General features: G+C 43.6%; 3 protein-coding genes across 11 annotated transcripts in view; 1 reads left to right on the forward strand and 2 right to left on the reverse strand.

Moving 5' to 3' along the window:
* ASB3 (ankyrin repeat and SOCS box containing 3) overlaps positions 1-2033 on the forward strand; it is a 32602-nt gene extending 30569 nt beyond the window's left edge. For all 3 annotated transcript variants that reach the window (XM_074864041.1, XM_074864039.1, XM_074864040.1), the window contains exon 10: positions 1404-2033. In XM_074864041.1, the coding sequence (XP_074720142.1) occupies positions 1404-1657 (254 nt within the window). In that variant the 3' untranslated portion in view covers positions 1658-2033. The remainder of the gene's footprint in view (positions 1-1403) is intronic.
* On the reverse strand, positions 1964-4711 carry MALL (mal, T cell differentiation protein like). 2 transcript variants are annotated; one of them, XM_074864044.1, is made up of 4 exons: positions 4610-4711; positions 3305-3472; positions 2824-2952; positions 1964-2469 (listed from the first exon to the last, which is right to left on the reverse strand). In XM_074864044.1, the coding sequence occupies exons 1-4, from the start codon at positions 4709-4711 to the stop codon at positions 2407-2409; spliced, it is 462 nt and encodes a 153-aa protein (XP_074720145.1). In that variant the 3' UTR covers positions 1964-2406. The 2 variants fall into 2 exon arrangements, with proteins under 2 accessions (XP_074720145.1, XP_074720144.1); XM_074864043.1 differs by having other exon boundaries at positions 2452-2952.
* On the reverse strand, positions 3416-25628 carry NPHP1 (nephrocystin 1). Of its 6 annotated transcripts, none has more exons than XM_074864034.1 (21): positions 25546-25628; positions 25400-25464; positions 23900-23960; positions 23308-23444; positions 22651-22864; positions 22247-22348; positions 21300-21391; positions 20827-20869; positions 20190-20274; positions 19472-19566; positions 18719-18847; positions 17444-17518; positions 16598-16708; positions 14786-14868; positions 13404-13480; positions 12482-12581; positions 11946-12058; positions 9523-9596; positions 8694-8738; positions 6618-6918; positions 3416-3472 (listed from the first exon to the last, which is right to left on the reverse strand). In XM_074864034.1, exons 1-20 carry the CDS (start codon positions 25612-25614, stop codon positions 6640-6642), a joined length of 2049 nt encoding a protein of 682 aa, XP_074720135.1. In that variant the 5' UTR covers positions 25615-25628; the 3' UTR covers positions 3416-3472; positions 6618-6639. The 6 variants fall into 6 exon arrangements, with proteins under 6 accessions (XP_074720135.1, XP_074720134.1, XP_074720136.1 ...); XM_074864033.1 differs by lacking the exon at positions 3416-3472 and adding an exon at positions 5028-6121; XM_074864035.1 differs by lacking the exon at positions 3416-3472 and having other exon boundaries at positions 6574-6918; positions 12482-12578.
* Between the last annotated feature and the right edge of the window lie 300 nt (positions 25629-25928).

Consider the following 25928-nt stretch of genomic DNA (forward strand, 5'->3'; position numbering starts at 1 on the left):
TGAAGTCTATGCTGTTCTGTAAACATTTGACAGTAATTAAAATACAAACCACATAAATCATCATATTAAATACCTACAGATCTAGCTGTTCATTGTCACTCCTGTCATCAAAATGTGGTCAGTCCAAAAAGATTCAGTAATTGGTTGTCCAGGAAAACGCTAGTGCTCACTGTATTCACCCTTCAGAAAAGCAGCTTTAACGTACAGGTCGTGTTCTGTGACCTGTGCATTATGTTACTGAAAAATTGCACTCAGATGTCTTTGGTTCATTTCAAAGCAAATTCTTCTTTAAAAGGGTCTATAATAAGTTTTAAAATGTCTAAGTTTAAAATGTCTAATATTATTAAATAATACCTTGTTTGGAATATTTGAAGCTAATTAGGATAACTTTTTGGAGGGGAAAAAAAGAATTTATTTGGGGAAATTTAGGTGAAGTCCTTTCTTTGTTTCCTTTGCTATTAGTAAATATATTTGTGTTGTAATATCATCCAGTAACTAAAGCCGAAGAGAGAAAGTGGAGAGTAAAAAGCAGAGGGGGGGAAGGTTGAAAGTTTTCGCTTTTTCATTCCTGAAGCCAAGAGGAGTCAGGGCAAGCAGGCCAGCTGCTGTGCTGAGAGGCAGCCTTCCCCTCTTGAGAAGCACCAAGCTGGTCATGTGAGGGAGCACAGGAAATTAAAAATGAAGGGTTCGTATGGAAAAGTTCAGGAACAGGTGTTCACACCTGAAGGCTTGCAAAATGCCGTACTTACCCTTCTATACTGAAATTCAGAAATTGTTGCAGTTAATGTTACAGATTGCTTGTGAATAAATAAACGAAGAAGCCACTCTAGGGTAGTTTGGAGGCACTGGAGTTTTGTATCAGGATAAGCTGATAGGAAAGTTTGTGTTTGAATGCACACTTACAGATGTGTTTGTGTATCTTCCGGCACGGTGCTTGTCGTAAGTCAAGTTATTTAGCACCACGTTAGAACATTTGGGATCGTATGCTGAGTCATGCTGTCATTTAGTACGTATCCTACAAGTGCTTTCCCTTGGGTTATTTTGTTGTTGCTTGATTTACTTCTAGACTTCATTTTTCATTTCTTGTAGGGTGGCATGGGCCTCTCCCTCCCCAAGCAGGTAGCTGTTCTAGACTGGTTAGATGAAACTCTCTGATTAAGGATAAAATGAGTCTTTGATACTTTGTTTCTAGAAGTTTAAGGTACCTTTTCTAGCTCCTATAGGGAAATGCCTAAAACACCGATTCTAGCAGACAACAGCCCTTCCCTATCAGGAACTATGCCTCATTATCTGCCAGGGCCTGGGGGGTTCACATGGGATCCAGCCAAACCAGGTAACCGTAGGCAAGCGATGTAATCCCATGGTGTCCTGTTCAGCGTTTGACTTGTTCTTTAATTTTTCAGCCTTCATTCCTTGCCTGTCTCATCTCTGTCGTCTTGAGATCCGGTCCATTTTAACGAGTGAACGCCTGCGATCGGACCGGTTTATCCGCGAATTGCCATTGCCAGCTTGTCTCCAGGACTACCTTCTCTACTTAGATGTACTGCGAGTCAATGCTATCCCAGAAGCAGAGGATTATCTGGGGCAGAGAGAGGAGGGAGCTCCCTCTACCAGTCACTCCAGCACTGAAGATGCAGAGAGGAGGGAGTGCCTGTAACATTAGGTGATGGCACTGCCGGTGACTGAACTCTGCAGCTGCAGATTTTGTGATGGCAATGAGCAGACACCGGAGAAGAACTACTGTAACTAACTGTAGTAATAAGTCTCTCCATGCTGTAGTTTTATACGACATCTAGAAGTTTGTTAGAAGTTCATGATCTACTTGTTTAAAAAGTCTGTTGTAGCTTTCTAAGTCTGTGAACATTTTCTGGCTTTTGAAAGGAAATCTTTAACTCTTACGGAGTAAAATTAGCTGTTCAATGAACATAGTTTATATAGCAGTCAAAATCTGTTTGGTCAGACACTGTTAGTAGATGCTTTATTTTAAGTACTGCATATACCAAATGAAATGATCTGAAAGTCAAGGAACACAATATTGTATTATTGTTATGAATTTGTGTTGGGGAGTGATCCAGCTGAACCAGAGATAGGAAAATAATATGAGAGAGGAAATTGTTTGCTGAAGGAACAGTGATTTTCCTTTTTTTTTTTTTTTCTCCTTTCCTTGGTGATCTATATTTGGCAGAACATCAGAGTGGGAGCCTGGCTCAGAGCCTGCACCCAGTTCCTCCCCTTGCGTAGCCCATGGGCAAGGCACGAAATGTCCCCACAAACACACCGACACAACGCTGCCTTATAAAAATCCCTCCTTCAGTGAAGTTAAAAAGCAACCGCCATCCCCAGCAGCTGCATCCCTTGTTCTGGGAAAGCTCTCATCTTGCAGAAGCGAAGCCAGCACTGCCGGGCTCACTGGTAGTAGATGCTGAAGGCGTGGAGGATGTACAGGAAGGTTGTGATGAAGGCGAAGAACTGCATGAGAGGAAGAAGAGCAGGAGCTGGGTTCAGCTGGGAGAGTCTAACCCCATCTCCAACCTGTGCTCTCAACCTGGGGAAACTTCCCAGCCTAGAGCTCTCTCCAGCCTCAAAGAATCAGCAAAGCCCCACCATTTCCCAGGAGGCAGCCACACAAGGCTCTGAGCTGCTGGACCCCAAGAAGCCCACATGGGCTGCACAACACAACAGAGACAAGGATCTGAAGCCCTGACCAGTGTGACACTGCTGGGCTTGGGATGGCTTTGCTGTGGCTTTAGTATTTACTCCTGCATCTCCCTGAGGGGAACTGCGGGTGCTCTGGCCTGCCTGAGGTTTTCTGGACTGACTCACCGATGCGGCGCAGTTGAGCTGGTAGTAAAGCGGTGAGTTGGGGCCAAACTCAGAGCGGATGGTCGCATTGGCTTGCAAGACAGCAGCGCTCATGTACAGAATGGCTGTGGTGCCATGGTACAAACTGTCCTGCAAAACAAGGGAGCAGCAAGGATCAAAGCATGCCCGGGACCATCCTCCTCTGATTTGCCCTGAGGACAAGGTCCATCCTCTGCACGTGCAAGTGCCTGAATGGGACACATGTGCCCGGACAGGGCTGGGACCAAACCCTCCTGCCACACCGAACCCTCCCCTGTGCCCATGCAGCACCCACGGCATAGCACAGCTTCCCTCAGCATTTCCAGTCAAGGCCAAAGGAGGAAAAAGGGCTGGTTGTTTGCAAAAGGGCCGGCAGCTGGCTGGCTAACCCATCACCAGCCACGGTCGTCTTGTGCCCACACTGCTGCTGCCAACATCTGCCAGTGTCCCAGCCCCTCCTTACCAACACTTTCCAGTTCTCGCTGTTTTTGTGAAAGCCGAAGAGGTAGCTTAAGAGGAGCAGCAGGGAGACGAGGCAGGAGCTGAGGGACACGTACATCACCCATCCCTGCAGCAGCGGGAAGGAGACGGAGGTAGCAGCGACGAGAATCCACACCCAGGTCCCGCAGAGCTGCCAGGGACAAACACAGGCGCCTCTGATGAGCACGGGATGGGGAAAACACCACCTCCTCCCTGAGTCCCTCCTCACCTCCCTCCCAGGCTGGCCCCAGCAGCCATTGGAAGCCCTGTGTCTTCGGGCAGCACGGACCTGCCTTCCGGAGCATCCTGGCACGACAGCAGCACCGCAAGCTGGCACGAGTTTCCCTAAATGCTCTTGGGAAATACTTCAAAATGTTTCTTACAAAAGGGAAAGGTTTGCTGCCATGTTCGATGCAAGGAAACATCTCACCCCAAGGGCTTTGGAGGAGAAGCCAGAAAATGTGCTTTTATCTGGGAAAGGTGAAGGGCCGCGTCAGCCAGGCCCTGCCCACTTGTTAATCTTCTAGGCTTGAAATCACGGCACGAGGAAGTCTGCTCCTGACTCCACACACCAGCCCAGAGTGAGTCGCTCGCTCTGGATCCACCTAAAATATTTACTGTGCACAAATAGCACACCGGGGTTATCTGGATAAGCTCACGCTGCCCTGTGCCGTTCCAACTCCAGTGGATGAAACTCCCCCAGGTGTGCAGTGGGGAGCTGAGCCCCCTGGCACCGGGTGGCAGCTCCCGGCAAAGCCCAGCCACGGCGATTGCACTGTGGAGCACGGGTGGTGTGGGTTGCCGGCACCGTGTCCTGTGTCAAAGTACAGCAGTGGTTATCTTGGCCAGTCCCATTGGATGCCCTCTGGACCCAGAAGCAATTGAAAGATTCATGGAATGTCGCACGTTACAAGACACCCAATTGCCTTCAAGCCCCTGGAAATACTTAATACCGAGAATGAAATTCCCTTGATTTTTCAAGCAATTTCTATGTGATAACTAGAGCTGCTTCTGCCCAGAGGCACTGCTTCAGCCTCTCCCAGCCCCACGGCAGCCAGCGACCCTCGCAGAGGCACCGGGATGGAACTGGAGTGTATCTTGTCCTCACACTGTTCCAAAAAATCACGTCACGAAGATCAGCTTTGTCCATTCAGTATAAGCTAAAAGAAGAGACGTTATTTCCCATTCACGCTGTCTTCAGGATCGTTTTGGGGGCTGCTCCCTGATTTTTAGATTTGCTAGAGCCATTAGCAGGGTGCTGTAAGGCAGCAAAGCTCAGCATACTCACTATCTCTGGTAGGATGAACGCATAGGGGACGGTTTTGAAGACGGCGGGTCCGGAGGGCAAGGCGGGCTGCGTGGAGGCCGCAGGGGGACCCACCGAGGCCATCTCTTCTCAGCCGACACTGCGACCGTTCCGTCTCAGCTCCGCTTGCATTTGCCTGCACCGTGCCGCTCCCGTGCGGGGTTTTAACTGACACACCCGCAGGGACGTAATCACAGAAACCAGCCCAGGCTGGCACCACGCCGCTTCCCCCGGCTGAAGGAGCCCTCAGCAGCTCTCTGGTTATTGCAGCTGGCCTCACATGCCTTGCCGCCTGCACTGGGATGGGGGACCAAAGGGACCCCAGCCCCGCCACCAGCACACGATCAATTCAAAGTCTTAAACAAGAGGGGAAAGAAAAAAAATCCTACACCGTGCCAGGGCAGAAACGTTTCCTGCAATCAGTCTTTGTCCTTGGCACACTTACAAGCCTGAAATATTTTTGCTTCCACTGTTGTTGCCTCCTCCCCTTTCTGTTGAGGTTTCTGCTCCGTATTCACGTCAGGCTTCCCACCAGGCATGTCCAGCCTTTGAAAACTTGCAGCCAAACATTTTTTACAGACAACTGAACACACTGGTAGAAGAGGGGTGAGTTTGCCCACGTGCTCCTAAGAAAGGTCTGAAGGACAGCTTTGATTTTTACCTCCTGGCAGTTGGCTCTGGATTTGACAAGCACACTTTGTTTTTTGCGAGGACTCTGCTTCGTGCCGTAACTCACTGATAAGTGGTGGGATGAAAGGCTGCAGGTGGCAGCTCTGCCTCATGGCCTAACAAAGCCATTTTGTCCTCACTAACTCAGGCAATACTCTGCAGCAGGAGGAGCATGATATCCTTGGTAAGATACCATGTCTCTCTGTTAGAAGAGCCAAGTGATGCCCTAGGAATTTGGCTTCTGTGCCAAGCTCTTGCGCAATACAGAGCAAAGATCAAATCTGGGATGTTTCTTATCCTCTGAGCCCCTCCTAGGCCAGGGGGAAGTGTTTTGCATTATTTCTGGAGGCTCCAGTTTACAAGTGCAGTCAGTGGGAGCTGGCGTTGGGCTCCATGCAGTGTTCTGTGGTCTTTGAAAGATCTTGTTTTAAAACATTTCGCGCCAGACAAAACTAGTGCCCAGCTTGGACTCAAATCTGTCTGTGACTCGGTGCCTCATACCTCGCTGGACACGGTGACAACGTACCCATCACCATGCAGAAAACATCCCGACACTCCAGCCCAAAAGAAATCAGATGAATAAGTTCCCACTGTGAGAGGGCAGCACGTACAGTCTGTGCTCAGAAGTTTGTACCCACAAAGAAGCCTTTATCATCCCGCTCCACCTGAGGAACACCCCGCAGCTCGTTAGCCTGCCCCAGAAAGTCAGCACGGCGGGAGCTACCATATGGCATGGCCACGCACCGGGGGAGGGCAGCGTGCCCCCAGTTCTCACCAGCTTTTATTTGTATTAGGTGGGTCAAGCACATTCCACCCAACCTTTTTCTGAGTGGGGAAAGAAAAACAGTAAAACAGTCTAAATACAGAGCAGCCTGCTGTCCACTGATTGGACAAGAGATGATTTTTTTCTCTAACCTGGCTGACCTTGCTCAGCAGCATTCTTAAAGATCATTGCTATTTTCCTTGCCTGTTACCAATCCACTGGGGTACCAGGATAAAGTCTTTTGTTCACCCTCATTAAAACAAAGCTGGAAATTAAGTGGAAGCTGCATGAGAGGAGACAAGTGCTGCCTTGGCATTTGCTCAGCTTAGGCAAAATACGGCACTTGACGTGGCTACAACAGGTACATGTAGCAACAGACAACCATAGCCTTGTCTAACATTGCAAAGGGGAAAATTTAAAATATAATTTGATTATTATAACTGATAAAATAATATTAGTCTCTCAAAATGTTAAATATGTTAAAATAGTCATTACAATTCAGATAGTACACAGCTTCTTTTTTGTAAGAATTTATTTATATTGTTACCCCATTCTTACGTATTGTTCTTCCATAATCCATTCATACTCCAGCACTGTTTTTTCTCACTTCTCCTAAGAAATCATAAGTCAGCTCTGAGATATCAAAGGCTTTGTGAGTATTTTCTGATGACAGGAGATACTGAAGGGCACCATCATTCTCTCGGCTCTTTTTCAAGAAGTCAGCAATCGCCTTCCAGCGAGATGCTTCAGACTCTTCCTCAGCCCACTTGTAGTCAGGGAGGAAAGTGGAGTGGAGCAGAGGGAAGACAGAGTTGTGGTACACCAGGACAAACACAGACTTCAGAAATTCTTGATCTCTCTGTAGAGAAGAGTATTTGAAAATACTTCAGTACAAATACACGGTGTTGCCAAGCACTTCTCCAGAAGTGTCATACACAGGGAAGGAAAAAAGAAAATATTCAACTAACCCCTGGTTCCTAGGAGAACAACAGGTAGAGATGTGACCTTCCTAAACACACATCAGCTAGCTCGGATGAGCCTCAAACTCGCCACCAAGAACTACGCTATATAAACTCTAGATCAACAACTGTGCTCTCCAACCCACCTCCTTTTCCAAACGACAGAGAGCAGCGATACACAGCAAACCCTGCCAGTGTTACCACACAATGGCGATGTGTACAGCAGTCATCAGGAGCTCACAGGGTAGTTAGAGTTCTTCCTAAAAACACCAGCGTGTGACAGCTGTTCCCCACAGCCTTCGCAGGTGCAGACCGAGACTGTTTGCCACAGCCACTGGGGAAGTGCCACATCCTCTCCACCTTGGAAGCCCAAACTCCACTGGTTTCTCTGCTGGCCTAGGCAGAGCAACAATCCCAGGCTCCTTGCAGCATGTGGCTCTTAGCAGGAGGTAAGGCCACACTCTAAGTAGTGTTATTTCACACTCTGACAGGACATTCTGTGTGCGGCAAGAATTATGCCCTCCTCTGTAAAGACAGCTTGCAAAACCCAAAGACTCAGAATCAGCCTCAAACTGAATTCTCAAACACTGAAAGATCCCAACTGCTTTAACTAGACGAGATTCATGTGCCTCATTTTCCTCACGCACCCTAGAAAAACCCCTTCCTGTATGGAGGAGACACACAGAGCGCTGCCTCCTGGAAAACTCACTGACCACTGACTGAGACTCTTCCAGAAATGTTCCAGAAACGTGAGTGCTATGACTGACATTGAACAGTTCCCATCTCAGCAGGAGATTTAGCAGCTAAGCCTCATACAACCATGCAAGAAGGAGTAAGAATTCACCAGGCAGCAATCCTACCGTGGGAGTGGCACATGACAAATCAGGTAAAACTGGATGGTTCTGGGATACCGAGGAGTTACTAATTCTTTGAACAGATGAGCTTTCATTTTGGATGAATGGCTTTGAAAAAGCGACTCTGACTCAACAGCATTTTGTTTTGTTTGCGTAACTGGGGAGATCTCTTGTGTGTCTATCCAGTAGCATGCACAGTGAATGAAATACCCTGCCGCTGCTCCCAAGAAGTGAAGTGCCTTGGATCAAGAGCTAGTGCCTTCCTCCTTCAGTTACCTACAGCTTCTCTTTGTCCAGAGGACAGGAGGTAGGACAAGGTACAGGTAACCCTGGTGACATGGCCAATTCAGGTGTTCTCCAGCTGTCTACACGCCAAAATGGGAGATTACAACTGTCTGACATAGGGAGATTTGCAGAATTTGGGGCCTTTTTCCAGGCAGACTGTGGGAGGACTAGAGCTCAGAGGATGGTGCAGGGAAGATTATTTTGTGGACATACGCAGCCCCTTCTGTACCAGTGGAAAGCTTTTACCAGTCAAGTATTGGAAGTGCATCACAAAAAGGGGCCACACTTTGAGTATGAGAACCTGTAATAGCTTCCCCACTAACACCCATATACAAAAAGTTACAAGTTAATTTCATATTCCTTCTTCTCCTAGTTTACTGTTATAAATATGGGTAAGAAATGTTAAGAACCACATTTAGTGTATCAACATTTTCTAAATAAATGTGAGAGGAAAAGTTAACTAGCAATAACTGACAGAAAGCTTCTAGTTCAAAATAGATTGAATATATGTCAAAGAAAAACCTGTAATATGTTACCTTCTCAGATCTCTTCAACGTTCTTTCTTTATCTGCCCAAGCACTCTAAAATGAAATTAAATTTAAAATCAGATTGAGATTGTGGAGATCTAAAGCAATTCCATTTTTAGCTGCAAAAATCTCTCACTGCAGTCCCACAGTAGTTTAGGCTCCTGTTGCAGTCCCACTTTCCTCACACTCCCCAATCCTCCCTTGTGCCAGTTTAGCTGATTTAAGCAAATAACCATTTCACCTAATTTTACAGGTGGGAGGATTTGGAGATCTGAAACTATCAGAGCCATAAAAATGAAATCTAGGGGATCTACTTTTAAGAAAAATCAGTCACAACCGAGGTTCACTTTTTTCCCACCCTACAAGAATGACGAAACACAGCCTAACCCCGAAGGCTGACAGCTTCTAAAGGTAGTGTCCTTTGGGCAGAAATAGCTCAGCTGTTGTTGTCTGGTACTAGGACACCTGCCAGGGACTGCCGTGTAAATACAGTGAGTGCTGTCCTGCCAGGCAGAAGCTGCGTCAGCCCCTCCCTGTCATGAAAGCAGCACTGTCGTAGAAGCCAGACAAACATTCAGACAGCTCATCCACCTGAGCACGCTCTTGCTGTGGCTATGTGGCTAGCAGTGCTCAAACCAGCTAATTCATGTCTTTGCATCCCTTCTGTACATACTCAAGCATTCTCTTGTAGAGATCTGCACGTACTTAATTATAAAACCTTCCTGCTGTTGGGCTTTTCCATTTATCTTTTCACAGGACAAAAAAAAGCTCAAATTTTGCAAACAATGTGGAAATCCTGACACATCAGATGTAATTGAACACCACGTAGGTAACATACCCGAAGTGCATCCATCAGGTCTGGTTCATCCATGAGTTGAGGGAAAGTTGCCAAAATAGGATTAAAGATTAAATCTGAAACAGAAAACAAACATATTCAAGGCTAAGAATGAAACAGGATGGTTTTCAAGGTATCAACACATCAAGGTATTCAGCACATCCCCTCCCCTCTGATTATTTCAAAGGGAAAATTAGCTGTACTAGTACTCCAGAGCAGCAGGGAAAGTAGAAACGCTCTCTGACTGTGTTCTCTGACTGTACAAACTCTCAGTCGCTGAGAGACAGTTAACCTGAGAGAGGAGAGACACACCAAAACTGATTGCTGGTTTATTAGGAGAAACCAGCAAGCAAGAGACCTTACTGATTTAACCTAAGGGTAGAGCGAGGGGTTTTTTCTCATTTCTGCACCTGTCTTTTTTATAAACATCTGAAATTGTGCTGCTTGGTTTGGATGTTATGAATAAACACACTTCCGTTATGCCTTAATCTGGCTTGTGTTGTGGGTGATGTTAAGGTACGTGGGTAACAAGTGGCGTAGTAAAGGTACCAAATGGGGCACATCATCAAACCGGATCAGTCTCCTGCGTGCCTTCCTGGTGAGCTACCAGGTAATAGCTGGGTCTCCTGCTTGAGCTGAACAGGCCAGCTGTATCAAAATCAGGCAGGGCAGAGCTGCCTCCCCATGACTGGCAGGAATCAAAGCACTCTGTTATGAAACACAGCAAATCTTGAGACCTCATGGCACAGGGGTCCTGTTTAGTTAATGAGACTGTCGATAAGATTATAGAAGTGCTACAAGTGACATATAGAGGAATTTGGGTTGAAGTGTTTTCTTTCTCTTGTGATTTTAAGTATTTAATGCATGCTGTTGTTTCTTCATGTTGAAGCTGACAAAGTTAATAAACACTGACCATTTACTAGTAACAAAACATTTTATGGAGGCGAGAACTGATTACTTTTGTGAAATATAACAGATGTTTTAAGTTGCCTATTTCTAAACTGATAGTTGATTTTTAAATATGAGAAATCTTCCTTTGTTACACCAGGAAAAAAAGTAGAAAATGGCTACCAGAACAACTTCTGAAATGCCTGGGTAAAGCCTTCAAATCATTTCAAATGAAGTCTGAATCCAAATGGCTGCAATTTAACTCCAGGAGAGGTCATCAGCCTGATCTATTGTCCTATTGGCCTTTAAAAACTAAGCATTTTAGTTTCTCTGTGATAAGTTTATTAAACAAAACATTAGTTTATGAAAGGGTCTGACTTTCAGATACTGAAATCAGTATACACGGAATGTATATTAAAGTTCAGAAAATCAGGAAGGGAGTTAAGTTCTGAGCACCTTCAAAAGATGAACCTGTAATTCAGACGCCTAAGTATGGCTAAAGATTGTAAGTTAAAAATGTTAGTAAGTGCAAAGGCAAATTTATTTGCCATAGGAACAGATGATACGTAATTCAATCTGGAGAAGAGATGGGAGAAAACACAAGAAAATCACTTTGCGTTACCAATATAAATTCACCTGTAGTACAGTTAAGAAATGTAATTTTCCCATATTTCAAATTGATTTTAAAATGGAGAAGACTATAAACTATTACAGTTCTGTTGAAGGAAAGATGTGGAAGGAATAAGAGAGTTGCAAAATCAGAGCAAAAACTCTTCCACTTCTCTTTCGCTGCTGCATTATCCAATAAGTAAATAATAATTTTAAAAAAAAAAAATATAGAGGATGACTTAGCCTCAATGACACCAAAACATCTGCCTAACCTCTTCTGTAACTCGGAGAACACACATACACTAGGAATGAATGAGTAAACCCATCTGCATGTCTAATCTCTCATTGCATTAGTGGTGAAAAGGAAACATTTTTCTTCCAAATAATCCTTTACCTTTATTTGCCTTTTTTTTAAATTTAGAAATAACCCTTTACCTATCCACAAGGACTTTTTTTTAGGAAGAATTTCACTGAAAGCACTTCATTCATACTTCATATCAAAGCAAGCTATTGTTTTGCATCTTGCGATGTGAACTGATGTCAAACAGGGCAACGCATTAGATGTGAGTTGAACTATTACTCGTTTGAAATGCAAACACACCAAGTGGCAGTATTCACAGTGAGAGGCTGTTCTCTTTTATCAGCAGGGACAACAGCTTTCTCTTTGTCCCCACAACACCTGCAGACTGAAAGTTAAAGCACTGAAATTCTCTACCCAGGGAGCATGACTTCCTAACGTTGTGAGATGGTTGGTCAGTGCCAGGGCTATCAGGGAACAAAATCCTACGAGTCCCCTGTATCAGTGAGAGTTGTTCCTGCAGATCCCAGCTTTCTCTTACAAAAGGGAGAGAGTGATTCCCTTTAGGAACCTGCATTTTCTCCAACAGACTCACCAGTACTGAGTTCTTTTCCACAACAGCAATTCTTACCTGCACTTTGCATGCTTATACTGTCTTTCAGGAGTGCATCACCAAGTATTTGTCGATAAAATATCAAGATGTGGATGTAGCACATACTGCCAATTAACGTTTCTGGTAGCAAACTATTGGGAAAATAAAGAACATGCAGTTGAGATTTTTACTGAAAACTGCTCCTAAAACTCTTAAGCGCTGTTCAGCAAAACTTGAGGGTAATGACAGCGTCATGGAGATGATTATTAGCTCGTATTGGCACCTCCACGAATCCATCACAACTTTTGGAGGTATACACTGATAAAGCTGTAACAGCCAGACTCCTGCTGTTGAAAACAGTTTTCACTATTATCTAAACTTAAAGACTTTTTAGTTGTTTTCAACAAAACAGCTTTAAGTGTCAAACAGAGATTAAGTACAATATGCAGGTGACACAACCCTCAGATTTTTCCATAGCCAGTGTTCCAGGGAAGGGGAACACTTTAGATCTCTGGAACCATTCTAGGCTATCCGAAATACTTTTCCATTTCATGGCAGCACACATGCATACTTACTTCAGGATGTCTTTTGACTGCACACTTAATGACTGCAGTTTCACTGCAAGCACAGGCTGTTTCTTGAGTGTTATGAACTGATGAAAGACACCACTGCCTGCTTAAGAAATACCCGATATGAGATCTGTCATTTTGAAAGAACATTAAGAATTATATTACAAGAATGGACATTTAAATTTGAGGAGAGATGTTTTGCTAAAACTGTAATGGTAAAGGATGGTCTAAAAACCAGGAGGAATTGAACATCTGAAAATATATCAACATATCAGCTCTATCAACATTTGGTCTAACATAAGCTGTTACCTCTCTCTGGGGTGATGGAGTCATAATACACATGAAGTAATGTGGAGGTAAGTGTCCAAACCCAAAAGGTAAAGGCCTTCTGTAGCTTGCAGCATGTGTCACTAGCAAATGGATGTTATTACAGCTTCCAGAGGAAAGCCATGACTGCCCTTATTTAAAACACAAGTGGTCTGTCGTCTGACCCGACTCTTAGGGAAGCCTTATTCGGCCCCAGCGGGAAGAACCAGTACAGTTGTTCTGTAGCATATTTATGCACATGTGGAACTTGTGTGTAAGTGATATGGGATTGATGATACGGGACTTGAAGAGCCTGGCTTGGGAACTCCAGACCAGTGTAACTCTTGAGCTTTGTACCATCCATCACCCCATAGCCAAGAACTGTGAAGTGCAGTTGAAGAAATAATTTGTTTCTCAGAACCCTCCAACTGCAGAAACTGGAAATTACAGAAACATTTGCAGTGGCAGATAGTTCTGAATTCCACCAGCCCTAACAGTCAACTTTCATGCAAAATGGGAACACACAAAACAAAAGCAGCCTTGGCTGAGCACTGCATGTTGTAAAGTAGGTATAGCATTTGTGGTATCATTTCACTTATGTAATGTTTAGAAGAAACCACACCTCTTCTTGATATTGATGGGTCAACCTCAACGCCTCTCTCATAGGGAGTACCACCATTTAACAGCAGCTCATACATCCTGTGAAAGAAGAGCAGCATCGTGAGAATAAAAAGATGTAAGGGTATGTGTTCTCACAATCAGTCTCTGAGAAAGAAAGAAACCTGTTACCACAAACAAAAACTGACACGGTGCTTGAGGTTATGACTAGTATTTTATATGAAATGACTATACATAATTACTAAGTAACCAAACCTCAAATGATAAATTTGAAACTTGTATTATATTGGGAAACTAGTTAATTATTTTAAAATAAATTTGCAACATTGATTCTTTTCCACAAGACTCCACTATTTTTCTTATATGAAATTTAGCAATTGTTCCACTAAAATGTTTTTGAGGAGTCAGCGCTTATGTAGCAAATTTTAGATATGGAACATTTAAAGCGTTGAAGACTAATGTAATCCCAGTTCTGTCAAGAGTAAGTCACTGTTGAAGCAAGCATGCAATTTCTCTCTCTAGATAACATCTTTAACTTAGTGGAATAGAAAAACAATGTTAGAGAGCAGATTTAGAAGAGATTTAGAGACTTATAGAACAGTAGAGGTCTCCCATGGGTATTTTTTCTCCCCTGTAATCAAAATATATTCAGAATACACATCTATATCTCTCTATATATTTGGTAAAAACCAAGTATTGCAAGTCTGATCTACAATGAATCATTTCTGTAAATTAACAGAAAGCTTTCCTACATTTAATAAAATAGAAATATGTAAATTTTTTTATTCTTTAAGATTGTTGGACCCATGAACTAATCATAAATCAGCTGCAAAATATAAGCTTATTCACATTCTCCAAGTGAACAGTAACAGATTCATTCACAACAACTCTTACCTGCTTCCAAGTCTTAGAAACCATTCTTCTAATTTTTAAATGGGAAAGGGTTATACACCAAAATGCACATAAAGAGGAGGCCAGAATTAAAAAGGACATCACCTTCAATGTAAGTAATGACTCTACTTCTATATACAAAACTCTAAATAACTCCTTGTTGACTCAGACATTTCCATAGTTTTAAAATTCCACTTTTTTTTTTTTTATTTTTTAAATTTTAAAATTCCACACATACTAACTTGCAACATTTCAGACCTGAATGTTGGCTCAAGGGAGCACTTTTCCCACACAAACTTAGCAGAACATACACTGGTGGAAGCAGGACCAGCATTCTCACTGCAAGACCTGGTACATCCTGCACTTTAGTCTGGATTACACCTGCCCCTATCAGTGTGTAAGTACGAAACAGGAACTTTACTGCTGGCCTAATATATATGTATATACTAACATACATAAATACAGAGAGAGAGAAGGAAAACATAATAAACTTACTTGGAAGGAACAGGCATTCCATTAGAAGTGAAAAGCTTCAGAAATGCCCAGCCACAGCTTAGTTCTCCTCTTTCACCTGTTGCCTAGGAAAAAAGAGAAACATAAGTAATTTGAGCAGCTAAACCAGAATGAGTAACTGAACCACAAACACTTATTTAATCACATAAAAATGGTAAAAGCCCCAGATTTCTAGTAAACAAACATTGACTGTGTCACATTCACAGATGTTTGAAGATGTTCACCAAACAGCACACAGAGTTATGCTGAAGTTAATGGTCCGTGAACATATTTAACAGACAAGGATTTATAAAGCCAAGAAATACACATTTAAGGGAAACGTAAGTATATCAAGCTCCTGAAAAAGAAGAAATGCACAGAGACAAAAGTAAGAACCCCCAAACCTGCACTGATGCTCTAAAGAATACAGGACAGAAAGGAGGAGGGAAAAAATTTACCCAGAGGATTTACCCATCTGATTCCAGAGTCCAGAGTTTCTAAGCTAGTGACCCTGTGCATCAGAAGGCTTTAGCCACAGTACCAGAGACAGTGCCTGGGAAAGGGAGGTGATCCTCCGGGCCAGCCCATCTATTTCCAGACCCCAAAGCACTAATAACAGGTAGGAACTTGTAAACACTTCAGCTTTCATTTAAACTTCCTCCCTAAACAGAAGCAGACAACTTCACATAATCTTGACTACTCCAGCTAGCACAAGGAGGGTCACTGTGCCCCATTAGGTCTCTGTGAACCATCACTTACCAACATGCTGTTCAACACCAGGACTTACTCCAGTTACCTACAGATGTACACTCTACTTATCTCCCCACACAACAGTTCTGCATCCCACCACGCTGTCAGCCAGACTAATCGGAGAGTAAGTTAAGCAGCTTGGGAGGCCACATCTCCACAGGCACTGCTCTCTTGCACCCTAAGTTCATACAGGTGTTAGCAAAAGAGAAAATACAGCAATAGCCCCCTCTGCGACTTCTCTATCCATCTTTTCTGAATTCTGCTGCCCACCATTTAATACCCTGCCTGCTAACCACTGTGGTTACCCCACTTTTCATCTTTCACCCATGATTTACTTGATTGCCAAGATTCACCTGAGGAGGATTGTGACCACTATGAAAATCTAAGTGTTCAGAGTCAGTCTTGTAGACAGACAAAATGGCTGAGATCTTTCAGAACAGTGAGCTGTTCCAAAAAGCCACTGTATCCTCCAAATATTAGTGTGTCTTATGCTCCTGCATGCACCTGCCTTCCATTACAGTAGTTCTTATGAACCTTACCATCTATTGTGTTACTACCTGCTGTACTTTTCAGAAGCACATCCTAGATGGATAGGATATATCTGCATCAATCGCAGCTAGTGTTCATACTATTTAAACAGTTAAAATCTTAGGTTCCAAACTATATAGCACAGTAGTCTGAAACAAATCACAAAGATAGAAAAAACAATGCAGGAGTGAAGAGAGAATTGGTCCTTTGCGATGACATTACATGAGATCTTTGGCAGAGTAACAGAATTTATTTCAGTGTTAGTAAAGGTATATTCACGTCCACTAGTCAGAAAGTCTTTTATTCTCTAAATATTGACTAGAAATAAAAGTTCCAAACCCCAGCATCTCTCTCCTCCCCCCCAGAAGCCAAAAGGAAGACAATCTTATAGTAAGCTAGGAAAAGTTCAGTTAAATTTCCATTTGGATCTCACAGTTCACTGCTGGGATACTGCAGCTTAACATCAAATATGGGACAGCTGGTTCACTTAATAAACTCGTGCTTGGAACAATTTATACCGCAACTTTACACACTTACATTGCGAATATAAGTGATGCCAAGTTCAAATAATATACCAACGTCTGCAGACAGAGAGTTGGACCTGACAAAACAGTCACCATCGAGCAAGCTGGGTAAAATGCCTGTTACCTAATACAGAGAGAAGGGGGGTGGGAGGGGGAGAGAAAAGTGAATGTACCTATTAAAAAAACCCTCTGATTTTTAAAGGCCATCGAACACATCACTCATTCACATAAGATCTCAGACCCAATCCCGTTGCATATAAAAGAAAATGAGTAGAGAACCAATGTCAGTTGAAACCTTGCTCCCCTATTCTTTATCTTGCCATGAAACACAGCTGTGCTACCAAGGTACTTGTTTTGTGATAACAAGCTATTAAAGAACTTTAGATGTCAAAAAGCACCTAATTCCCTCCAAGAACACAGCAACAACTGGGGTAAAACATGACCACACTACTACTGTGAGCGTGGCCCTGTATGGCACCTGAAACGTGGGACAAAGCACATGCTCTTTTTTTAATGAAATCAAACCAGAAGCTCACATGCAAAGCGGCTAGTCTCTTCCCTTCTCCATGAACACCACGTAGCGTGCGCCTGATACTGATTCAAAGTTAACCAGTGCTGCCAGCTGGATCACCAGTCCTTCCTGCTACTTTTCCTTCCCCCCAGCAATTTTCTCCAAAGTGGATTTCCTAAAACAATTTAAGTTTGAATCCATGCACTTCAGCAAGTTTTTTCTCTTCTGCATGTTCATTTTGGTTGCGCTATGTTTTCTTTCAACACAAATACCAGACATAATAGACATCACTAAATAAGAAGCTGTAAAGAGTTACCATCTATGTCAGTCCCAGAGCAAGACACCTACCCTTGGAGAAAAGGTCCACATTTGAGGATTTTTAGGTTGCCACGTAGCTCTCACTGTGTGAATGTTACTCAGCACCTAAGGCACAATAGTGGTGAAAAAAGCTAAGACAAGTTTTTCTAGAAAGCTGTGCAGCTTTAAGAAAGTGCAGTATTATCCCAGATTAAACCAACACTGCACACAACAAAGATAAAATTACATTTTTTCTTCAACTGTATCAGACAGTTTCAGTTTAAAGGACTACAGAGGAAGTTTTCTGAAGCTACAGAACACTTCCAAACATTCTTGCTTCATACACATCAGTAACAGTCCTTTTGTCCCCAAAAGCGTTCAGTGCAGCTGAAAGAAAACTGCCAGATTGTCAGTGTTAGATTCTGTTATAAAAAGCTGCTCTACATATGTGCACAAAGGAACAGAGAGGATCACCAGCAGGTGGGGGAATCTGAATATGACTCTGACCCAGCTATTCCCAGGCACATCACAGGAGAGATCAGCCCAGAAAAGGCTCATCTCCACAGGCATAAAGGATCAAAGAGGCACCATGGCAGGTGGGGGAACTGAAATTATGGACTCAGAGGAATGGAGCTCCCGCCCCAGCCCCTCCCAGGGCTGCCCAGGACAGCCATCAGTCCCACGGGCCAGGCGTGACTCCCATCACCATGAGTCAACAGGAGCGGCTCTCGCTGCATCACCTTCCAGACTGAAAGGGGTTACTGCTTAGGGGTATGAGACACTGCCATGCCAGGGAAGGGCATTTTGTGACTTACTGCAGGATGTTCAGGGCAGAAACCAAAGGCAGAAAAAGGGAGGGAACAAGGTGCTTTGTGGAGTAGCACAGGCGAAAAAACAGAGGGACAAGTACTCGTATCTGGACATGCCTGGGGCCTGATCAATGCAGTCTGTCCTGTTTTCTCATTGAACTCCATTTATAACTATTTTTCTGGGTGAATGGGCTCTCTATTCTGAATGCACACGTGTGTGTGTGTACATCTAGGTGCCAGCAACTAGCCAGACCACAGGTCACTGGGGACCTACATGTCTGCAGTGACCGCAAGTGAGAGAGCAAGGGTACGTATGTCAGTGTGCGATCACAGGCCAGTATCAAGCCAGACTAATCGGAGAGTAAGTTAAGCAGCCTGGGAGGCAGATTGTCTGTGTGTGTGTGGCTCTCTCTCTCTAAGAGAAGTGGAAGAGCTGGCTACCAGAGGAACCAGAGCACAAAAGTTTCTGAAAGATCCACACCCCATCAAGACTTTTTTTGATAGCCAAACAACTTACCTGATTGCCATCGAACAGACAGAGTCGAACATGTCTACTGAGAACCTGTATACTAACTCCTGGGAGAGGAATCATTTTACAGCTACATAAAGTCACAACCAGGGAAACTCGAGTTGGTCTAGGATAGATCTGAAATACAGACAACAGAAGAAAGATCATGTCTACAGGCTCCTCCTGCATGTGGTAACAGTTTGTGTTTATTTACTGGGATGATCAAGTGTAGTGTTCACTAGACACAAAGCTTGTGCAGTATTAGCAAAATTTCTTCATAAGCCTTTAGCTCTCAGGAAATCAGTGCAAATATTTTACTGTGACAGATAGAAGGTCCTATTAAAGTTTTAGAAGGAAGAGATATTCTACAAATGGTGCAAGTGAAGACATAATCATTAGCCAAAATGAAAGAAGACAAGTTAAATTTGTGGTTTCACAGTGCCTAGCAAAAGTTCATGGTTTAAAAATTCAGACTAGTCACCCGTGCAGATCTGCTTCCCAGACAGGGAAGGAACCCACAAGCTTAAGATGAAACATGACTCTTAAAAGATACCCAACATGACAAGTTGTACTGATTTTTTGCCTACAGAGAGTAGGATGTGATCTACTGCCTAAGGAGTCTAGATTGACATTGAAATCCGTCATCTGTTTCACAGCATTATTCACCCACCGATATGAAATACTGCTAGCAATTCAGGTCTAGAGATCCTGTCATTTCTCTCAAACCAAAAGCATCATAGCTTTCTTACCAGTAGTACTCACAGTATTTTTTTCAGAGTTCCACACCAAGTCTTTGAAAGCCAACTGTGATGGAGTAAGTTCAGGCTGCAAAAAGTAACTCGATCGAAACTGATTGCCTATAACAACAGTAATTTTTAAAATACTTAACATTTTTTACAATCTTTATTGTCACAAAGTGAACAACACCCAAAATTCAGATGTGGCTGAAGTCCCTTTGAATATCTGACTGGTCCAAACAATACTATGGAGGTATCTTCTACTGTTTTTACTATTTGTAAGTGTTCTGCAGTATTTCATTCTAGAGCACAGTAATTTAATTAACAAAAAGAGCTATTGATTTGAAACCATTTTAAACAAAAATACTAAAAAAACATGAGATACTTGGTGAAGAGACTGCAAAAGATCTCAGAGAAAAAGAAAAGATTAAAAAAAAAAAAAATCATTTTCTGCAATGTCAACAGGAAGTATCTTCCAAAGAGGAAAATCTTTGAAATCATTAGGAAATTTGTCATTGCCTCTGTGTGGCCAGGACTTCACACAGATAAATTAAAACTTAATTGAAGAAGAAAAAAAAGCCTTTTATACATTATTTGATGGGTCAAATATAGCCTGTACAGATTACCCAATTATAATTAAGCAATACTGATTTTAGTCCAATCATAAGCATTGGATGGAGGATAAGAAACTCACCACAGACACTTGAGAATCCTGCACTGCCATTACTATGAGAAAACCTTACCTTCCTCTAAAAGCTGGAAAAGTGTGGATTGGCGGAATCCGGCAGGAACTGCTCCTATGGTTGCCAGCACTTCTACAGTGTCATTCTATTGCAAAAAAAAAAAAAAGATAAAAAAGAAAAGGGATATTAGTATTCCTGATATTTAACAGCTAATTCTATCCTAATGTAGAACTCTCACATAACCAATATCAGAGACCTGGGGCATCAGTCACCTCTTCTCATTTGAAGCTGGTTTAGCCCATCCTCAGGAATTTTTACTCTGTTTCATGTATGAACCCAGCCGGACACCCATTTTGTTAAGTTCCCCTCCCATTTCAAAGCAGCAGCAGAGTCAGTCACAGAACAAAATCACACCCTTGAAAAAGAAATGGTATAGTACTACTGTGGCAAAACAGCAAAAGACATCTTATTTGCATCTTCATTCTGACACATAAAGACACTGCTGGGCTGCAGCCTATTTCTAAAGCAGCAGAGAACATTTCTGTAGCATTTCTTGCTACAAAAAAACAAAACCAGAGATGTTAATAGAAAACAATGGTCCGTAATATGAGAAACAGTGTTTGATAAAAGGCAAACCTTGTCTACAAAATAATTAACATTACAGTAGATGAAGTTGCTATGTAAGAGATACACCTACTTCTGTGATAGCTCTTCTTACAGCACTCCAGTGAGAATCTGTTCTGAAAAAAAAATAATGTACTTTTTATATTATATCATCTTCATGTGGACAAAAATTGAAACACTACATATTAGTTTGTTTTCGAATAGCAGCAGCTTAATAACCTTATATACTAATAAAGACATATTTCCAGCCACTAAGACTAATTGCTAGACTGTCTCATGAGCTGGAACATACCTTGATACATGACCCAGTCATTCTTTGATTTTAGGGGGTGGGGAAAGGCAAACCAAAGCAAAACTCCCCAACAAACCCACTCAAGTAAAAGTGTGTCTGCAAACTGAAAAAAAACCAAGTGACTGCTGTTCTGAAAAGAAAAATGCAAAGAACCAAATACCCTTGTGCAGTATTCTCACTGTAAGCAACATACTGCCAGATTTGAGAAGGAAGAATAATGTTATACTTATTTGCTTTCACATCACTCCATTTACCTTTTTTTAATTTCAGTTCCATCTGCTGTTTCATCCACCACTTCTATGTGTTCTTCACTTTGCTCTTGGCTGTCAGCATCTTTATAACGGACCTGAATTCAGATTCCAAAAGGGAAAGTGCGTGATTTCTTCAAAGATCTGTTCTTAAAAATGTTTTCTCCAACCACAGCACATGTTAATAGTTTAGAAGAGGAGATTTTCTGTCTGTAATGACCTATCACTCCATAGCACTGTAACTGCAGAACACTGCCCTTCATTCTGCAGTTACAGCAAGAGATCGGAGTATTCCTACATGTAAGCAAGAGAAGACATTTGCAAAGTGGATTCTTTAAAAAGAGAAATACTTCAGCATCATGAAGTAAAAAGCTAGCTACTCAACATGCTCTTTAGTTACACTGTAAAAAGCTGTGCTCCATCTGATCACTCAATCCAAACTGTGTACCCGCATTTAAATGTTCACCACAATTGTACACGGAATATATATGTGCTTAAGTATATAAACTAACATGTGTAAGTGACTCTAAAATGAAAAAAAAAGTTACAAAGCTTGGAAATCCATTTTTTAAAAGGTTCTTCCGTGTTAAGTTACAAAATACTCCAACATTTACATGGACTCACATTTCATATAAATTATGAAAAGCACGAATTAGTCCATAGCAGCTTGGAGTCTTCAGAGTTGACCTTTAGTGACAAAGATTATGATTTTCATACTTAAGAAACTTCTCTGCAGTTGTATGTCACATCTACATGAGGCACAAAAATACTGCTTTTGCTAAATATCTCCATACACACACATACAAACATGGTCTTATTTCCAAATAACTGGCAAAACACCGCTGCATGCCCCCATGTAAGCATTACGATCAGTTTAAGCAGCTATATTATTATTAATATATATAAAATAACAGAGGTGAGACTAGGACAGAAGAAGGTTGCAGCACACTAACCGCAAGATAGGTTCTAGGAACAAGGCCTCTCTCCCCTTTCGAGTTTTCTGCTACCCACCAGCCATCCACCTTCTTGTCATGTATAAGTAGGACTTCACCTTTCTTTGCCATTAGGAGAGACAGAGACAAAAGACAACCAAATATTTCAAAATGACTCCAGGCACAACTGAGAAAAAAAAAACCACAAAAACTTAGTTTTTCCCCCAACAGAGATCACAGACTACTGCGACAGACCCTGCCACTACAGAAGGTGGCAAATGGACACTGGACTCCACCAAGCCAAACATACACCAGGAAAAGCCATTTCTCCCTGAATCCCACAAGGAACCAGAAGCAGATTTAATTATAGTTATTGCTTAATACAGAATGATCTGAAGTCAAAAAAAGTTTAGAGACATATTTACCGTAAATGTGAGATCCCCTTCCTGCTGTGCACTAAAGTTTCCAACTGCAATACATTCTTTAACGTTTGGATCATCCAACAATTTATCATCATCATCTGCTTCTTCACTGTCTTCCTCCTCACTCCTTTCTTCATCTTCACTCTCATCCTCTTCTTCATTTTCATCTTCTTCATTTTCATCTTCTGCTTGAGGATTTTTCTGATGTTCCTCATCCCTACCCAAAATAAATTGAACTTTTTAAATTATTATTTTAACAAAACTGCTGGAAGTTGCTGTAAAGCCTCGCAGTATGGCCTTCTCTGCAAGGTCGTTATCCAGATACAGAATTATTCCTGTGTTTTACTCTCTGTCCTGACCTAAAAAAACTCCAAAATCCTAATGGTGTTTCCACCCTAAGTGTACAGACCATATTGCATCCTCTCCTCTCAACAATCACATTATGTTTCAGCCATTAACCAACACCCTCAGAAAATTCCAGTGAGTCCTTCTTGACTGCATCAAGAAAACAAGCACCGTAAGAGCTGGCTTGTCAGCACTTCTTTTTTAACTGTGCGTTAAGATAATAAAGGGGATGAGCTAACCATTTTTCGGGGTACTTTACAACTATACATGTACAATTCTATAAAAGCGCAGATTGTATTTGTTTAATCTACTTACACTGCATAATTCGTAGTCACATTATCCTGATCCAAGACAAGAACAAGTTTTTGCAGCTGCTGAGAGAGTTTTAGCAAAAGCTTTTCTTCTTCTTCTTTCCTCCGATTATAATTTCCCACAGGCGCAGGCTCATCAGCCTGAGAAGAACACAACAAATTGCTCAAAGAATCAAAGTTAAAGTTCCCCTATAAAGTTAATTTTCCACACGTCTTATGAGCTTTCACCTTCCTGGGCTGCTGTCACTCCATGTTTAGTGACATCTTTCTTGCCCTTTTACTCTGCCAAGATGAAATTTTGTGGTAAATTTCAAATCTGCACTCTCTGCTTCCAACACAATGCACTGGGTTGATAAATATTTTACAATGTATTGGGTTGATAAAGATTTTAAGCACAGAACTCGTACACAACAAAGCATTAAAAATGTGATTTTAAATAATAGAAATGGATCTCAGAGATCCCAGTCAGGGACTTTGCCGTGCTAGGCATTGCTCTTGTCCCGAGCCATCTAAAATCAAAGGAGGCTGGTGTTCTCTAAACGCTCTCTGTGATGTATTTTGGAGAAAACTACTAAAAAATTTGTCTCCATACTTACTTTTTTCAAATTGTGAAGAGCATCTGTATTCTCATCCACCAATTTCTTCAGTTGCATACATCTGCATTGAAAGCAAGACAGATAGATGGGTGACCCAAATCACACCTGCTTATTGAAACGTGTCGATACTCAGACATTCACTCAGCTCTGTGTGCGTGCAGCCTGACAAACACCAATACAAGCCCAAACAGCAGCTTAGCTGATTATTACCTGTGATGCACAAGTTCCCACTTAAAACTACTTCAGCCCTTGAGGACTGGGAAGCAGCTAGCCTGTTGCTTCCGCCCAGAAAAGAGACAAGTGAGAAGGGGCAGGGAAGAGATCAGTACAATTAGAAGAAAAATGGAAAAGTGTACAGGGAACTACCTGCTCGTTTTTCTGAGGCAAAGGTGATGGGGAACAGAGTGAATCTGCCAGGGGCTTTGCTCAGAGCAACCAGGAGATCTTTGCTGGCAACATGGACAGTGGGATTGAGCGCACGCTCAGCAAGTTCCCCAACAACACCAAGCTGTGTGGTGTGGTCAACAGGCTGGAGGGAAGGGATCCATCCAGAGGGACCTGGACAGGCTTGAGCAGTGGGCCTGTGCAAACCTCATGAAGTTCAAGGTCCTGCACATGAGTCGAGGCAATCCCCCACACAAACACAGGCTGGGCAATAAGTGAACTGAGAGCAGCCCTGTGGGGAAGGACTTGGATGGAAAACTGACTATGAGCCAGCAACATGTGCTCGCAGCCCAGAAAGCCAACCGTATCTTGGGCTGCATCAAGAGAAGTGTGGCCAGCAGGTTGAGGGAGGTGATTGTCCCCCTCTACTCTGCTCTCATGAGACCCCACGTGCAGTGCTGCGTCCAGCTCTGGGGCCCCCAACAAAAGAAGGACACAGACCTGCTCAAGTGGGTCCAAAGGAGGCCACAAAGATAATCGGGGGGCTGACACACCTCCCTTCTGAGGACAGGCTGAGAGAGTTGGTGTTGTTCAGCCTGAAGAAGAGAAGGCTCTGGGGAGACCTTATAGCAGCCTTCCAGTACTTAAAGGGGACTACAGGAAAGATGGGGAGGGACTCTTTATCAGGGGGTGTAGGGATAGGACAAGGGGTAATGGTTTTAAACTGAAAAAGGGTAGATTTAGATTAGACATAAGGAAGAAATTCTTTCCTGTGAGGGTGGTGACACACTGGAACAGGTTGCCCAGAGAAGTTGTGGCTGCCCCCTCCCTGGCAGTGTTCAAGGCCAGGTTGGACGGGGCTTTGAGCAGCCTGGTCTAGTGGAAGGTGTCACTGCCCATGGCAGGGGGGTTGGGACTGGATGATCTTTAAGGTCGCTTCCAACCTAAACCATTCTATGATTCCATGAGATGGTTCCCTCCACAACACAGAGGTAAACTGTGCAACTCCGGGCCACGGAACGCTACTAAAGTGAAGGGCAGGGGGGAAGGCTGGGGGCAGGGGCCGGGCGGGGGGAGCGAGGCCAGCGGACGGGGACCCCCGGGGCTCTGCCTCACCTCTGCGAAAGGGCCTTCCGCTGCCCGGGGGCCGGGGCCGCGCTCTCCGCCCGCAGCGCCTCCACCTGCAACACAAGACAAGCGCCGTCAGCCGCCAGCAGAACCCCGCCGCGCCGCGCCTCGGGCCGGGCGGGCCGCGCCCTTACCTGCGCCCGCAGATCCCGGCTGCACCGCTGCACCCGCTGGAGCGGGCCCCGAGCCCGCCGCCCCGACATGGTTGCTAGGCAACAGGCGCGGCGGCGCGGCCAGATGCCGTCACTTCCGGGGCGCGCGGCACGCCGGGAGCCTGAGGCGGGAAGAGCCGGGGCTGCGCGGTCTCCACCGCCGGGGCTGCCCCGCCGCGCCCCACGTCGGGCTGCGGGTCGAAGCCAGAAGGGCCGCCCCCAGCTCCCGCCCCCCAGCCAGGGAGTCGCTGCTGGCCAGGCAGGGCTCGGTGTGGGCACTGGCCCGTGGCCACCCCGCGGGTAATCCTGCCCCTGCCCTCCCCAGAGCGACCCCTGAGGCTTCTCGCTTGCGCTGGAAAATGCAT

The sequence above is a fragment of the Strix uralensis genome, chromosome 3, assembly GCF_047716275.1.
Source record: "Strix uralensis isolate ZFMK-TIS-50842 chromosome 3, bStrUra1, whole genome shotgun sequence".
Lineage (NCBI taxonomy): Eukaryota > Metazoa > Chordata > Aves > Strigiformes > Strigidae > Strix > Strix uralensis.

What these genes read in the sequence shown, in the direction of transcription:
- MALL (XM_074864043.1), bottom strand. Translation starts at nt 4,711, where the DNA reads ATGGCCTCGGTGGGTCCCCCTGCGGCCTCCACGCAGCCCGCCTTGCCC. An exon ending in CGTTCATCCTACCAGAGATA is followed by an intron (nt 3,473 to 4,609) that starts GTGAGTATGCTG and finishes TGTCCCTGGCAG; the next exon opens with CTCTGCGGGACCTGGGTGTG. An exon ending in GCGAGAACTGGAAAGTGTTG is followed by an intron (nt 2,953 to 3,304) that starts GTAAGGAGGGGC and finishes CTTGTTTTGCAG; the next exon opens with GACAGTTTGTACCATGGCAC.
- NPHP1 (XM_074864034.1), bottom strand. Translation starts at nt 25,614, where the DNA reads ATGTCGGGGCGGCGGGCTCGGGGCCCGCTCCAGCGGGTGCAGCGGTGC. An exon ending in CTCTTCACAATTTGAAAAAA is followed by an intron (nt 23,445 to 23,899) that starts GTAAGTATGGAG and finishes TGTTCTTCTCAG; the next exon opens with GCTGATGAGCCTGCGCCTGT. An exon ending in GTCTGTTCGATGGCAATCAG is followed by an intron (nt 17,519 to 18,718) that starts GTAAGTTGTTTG and finishes ATTGTGCCTTAG; the next exon opens with GTGCTGAGTAACATTCACAC.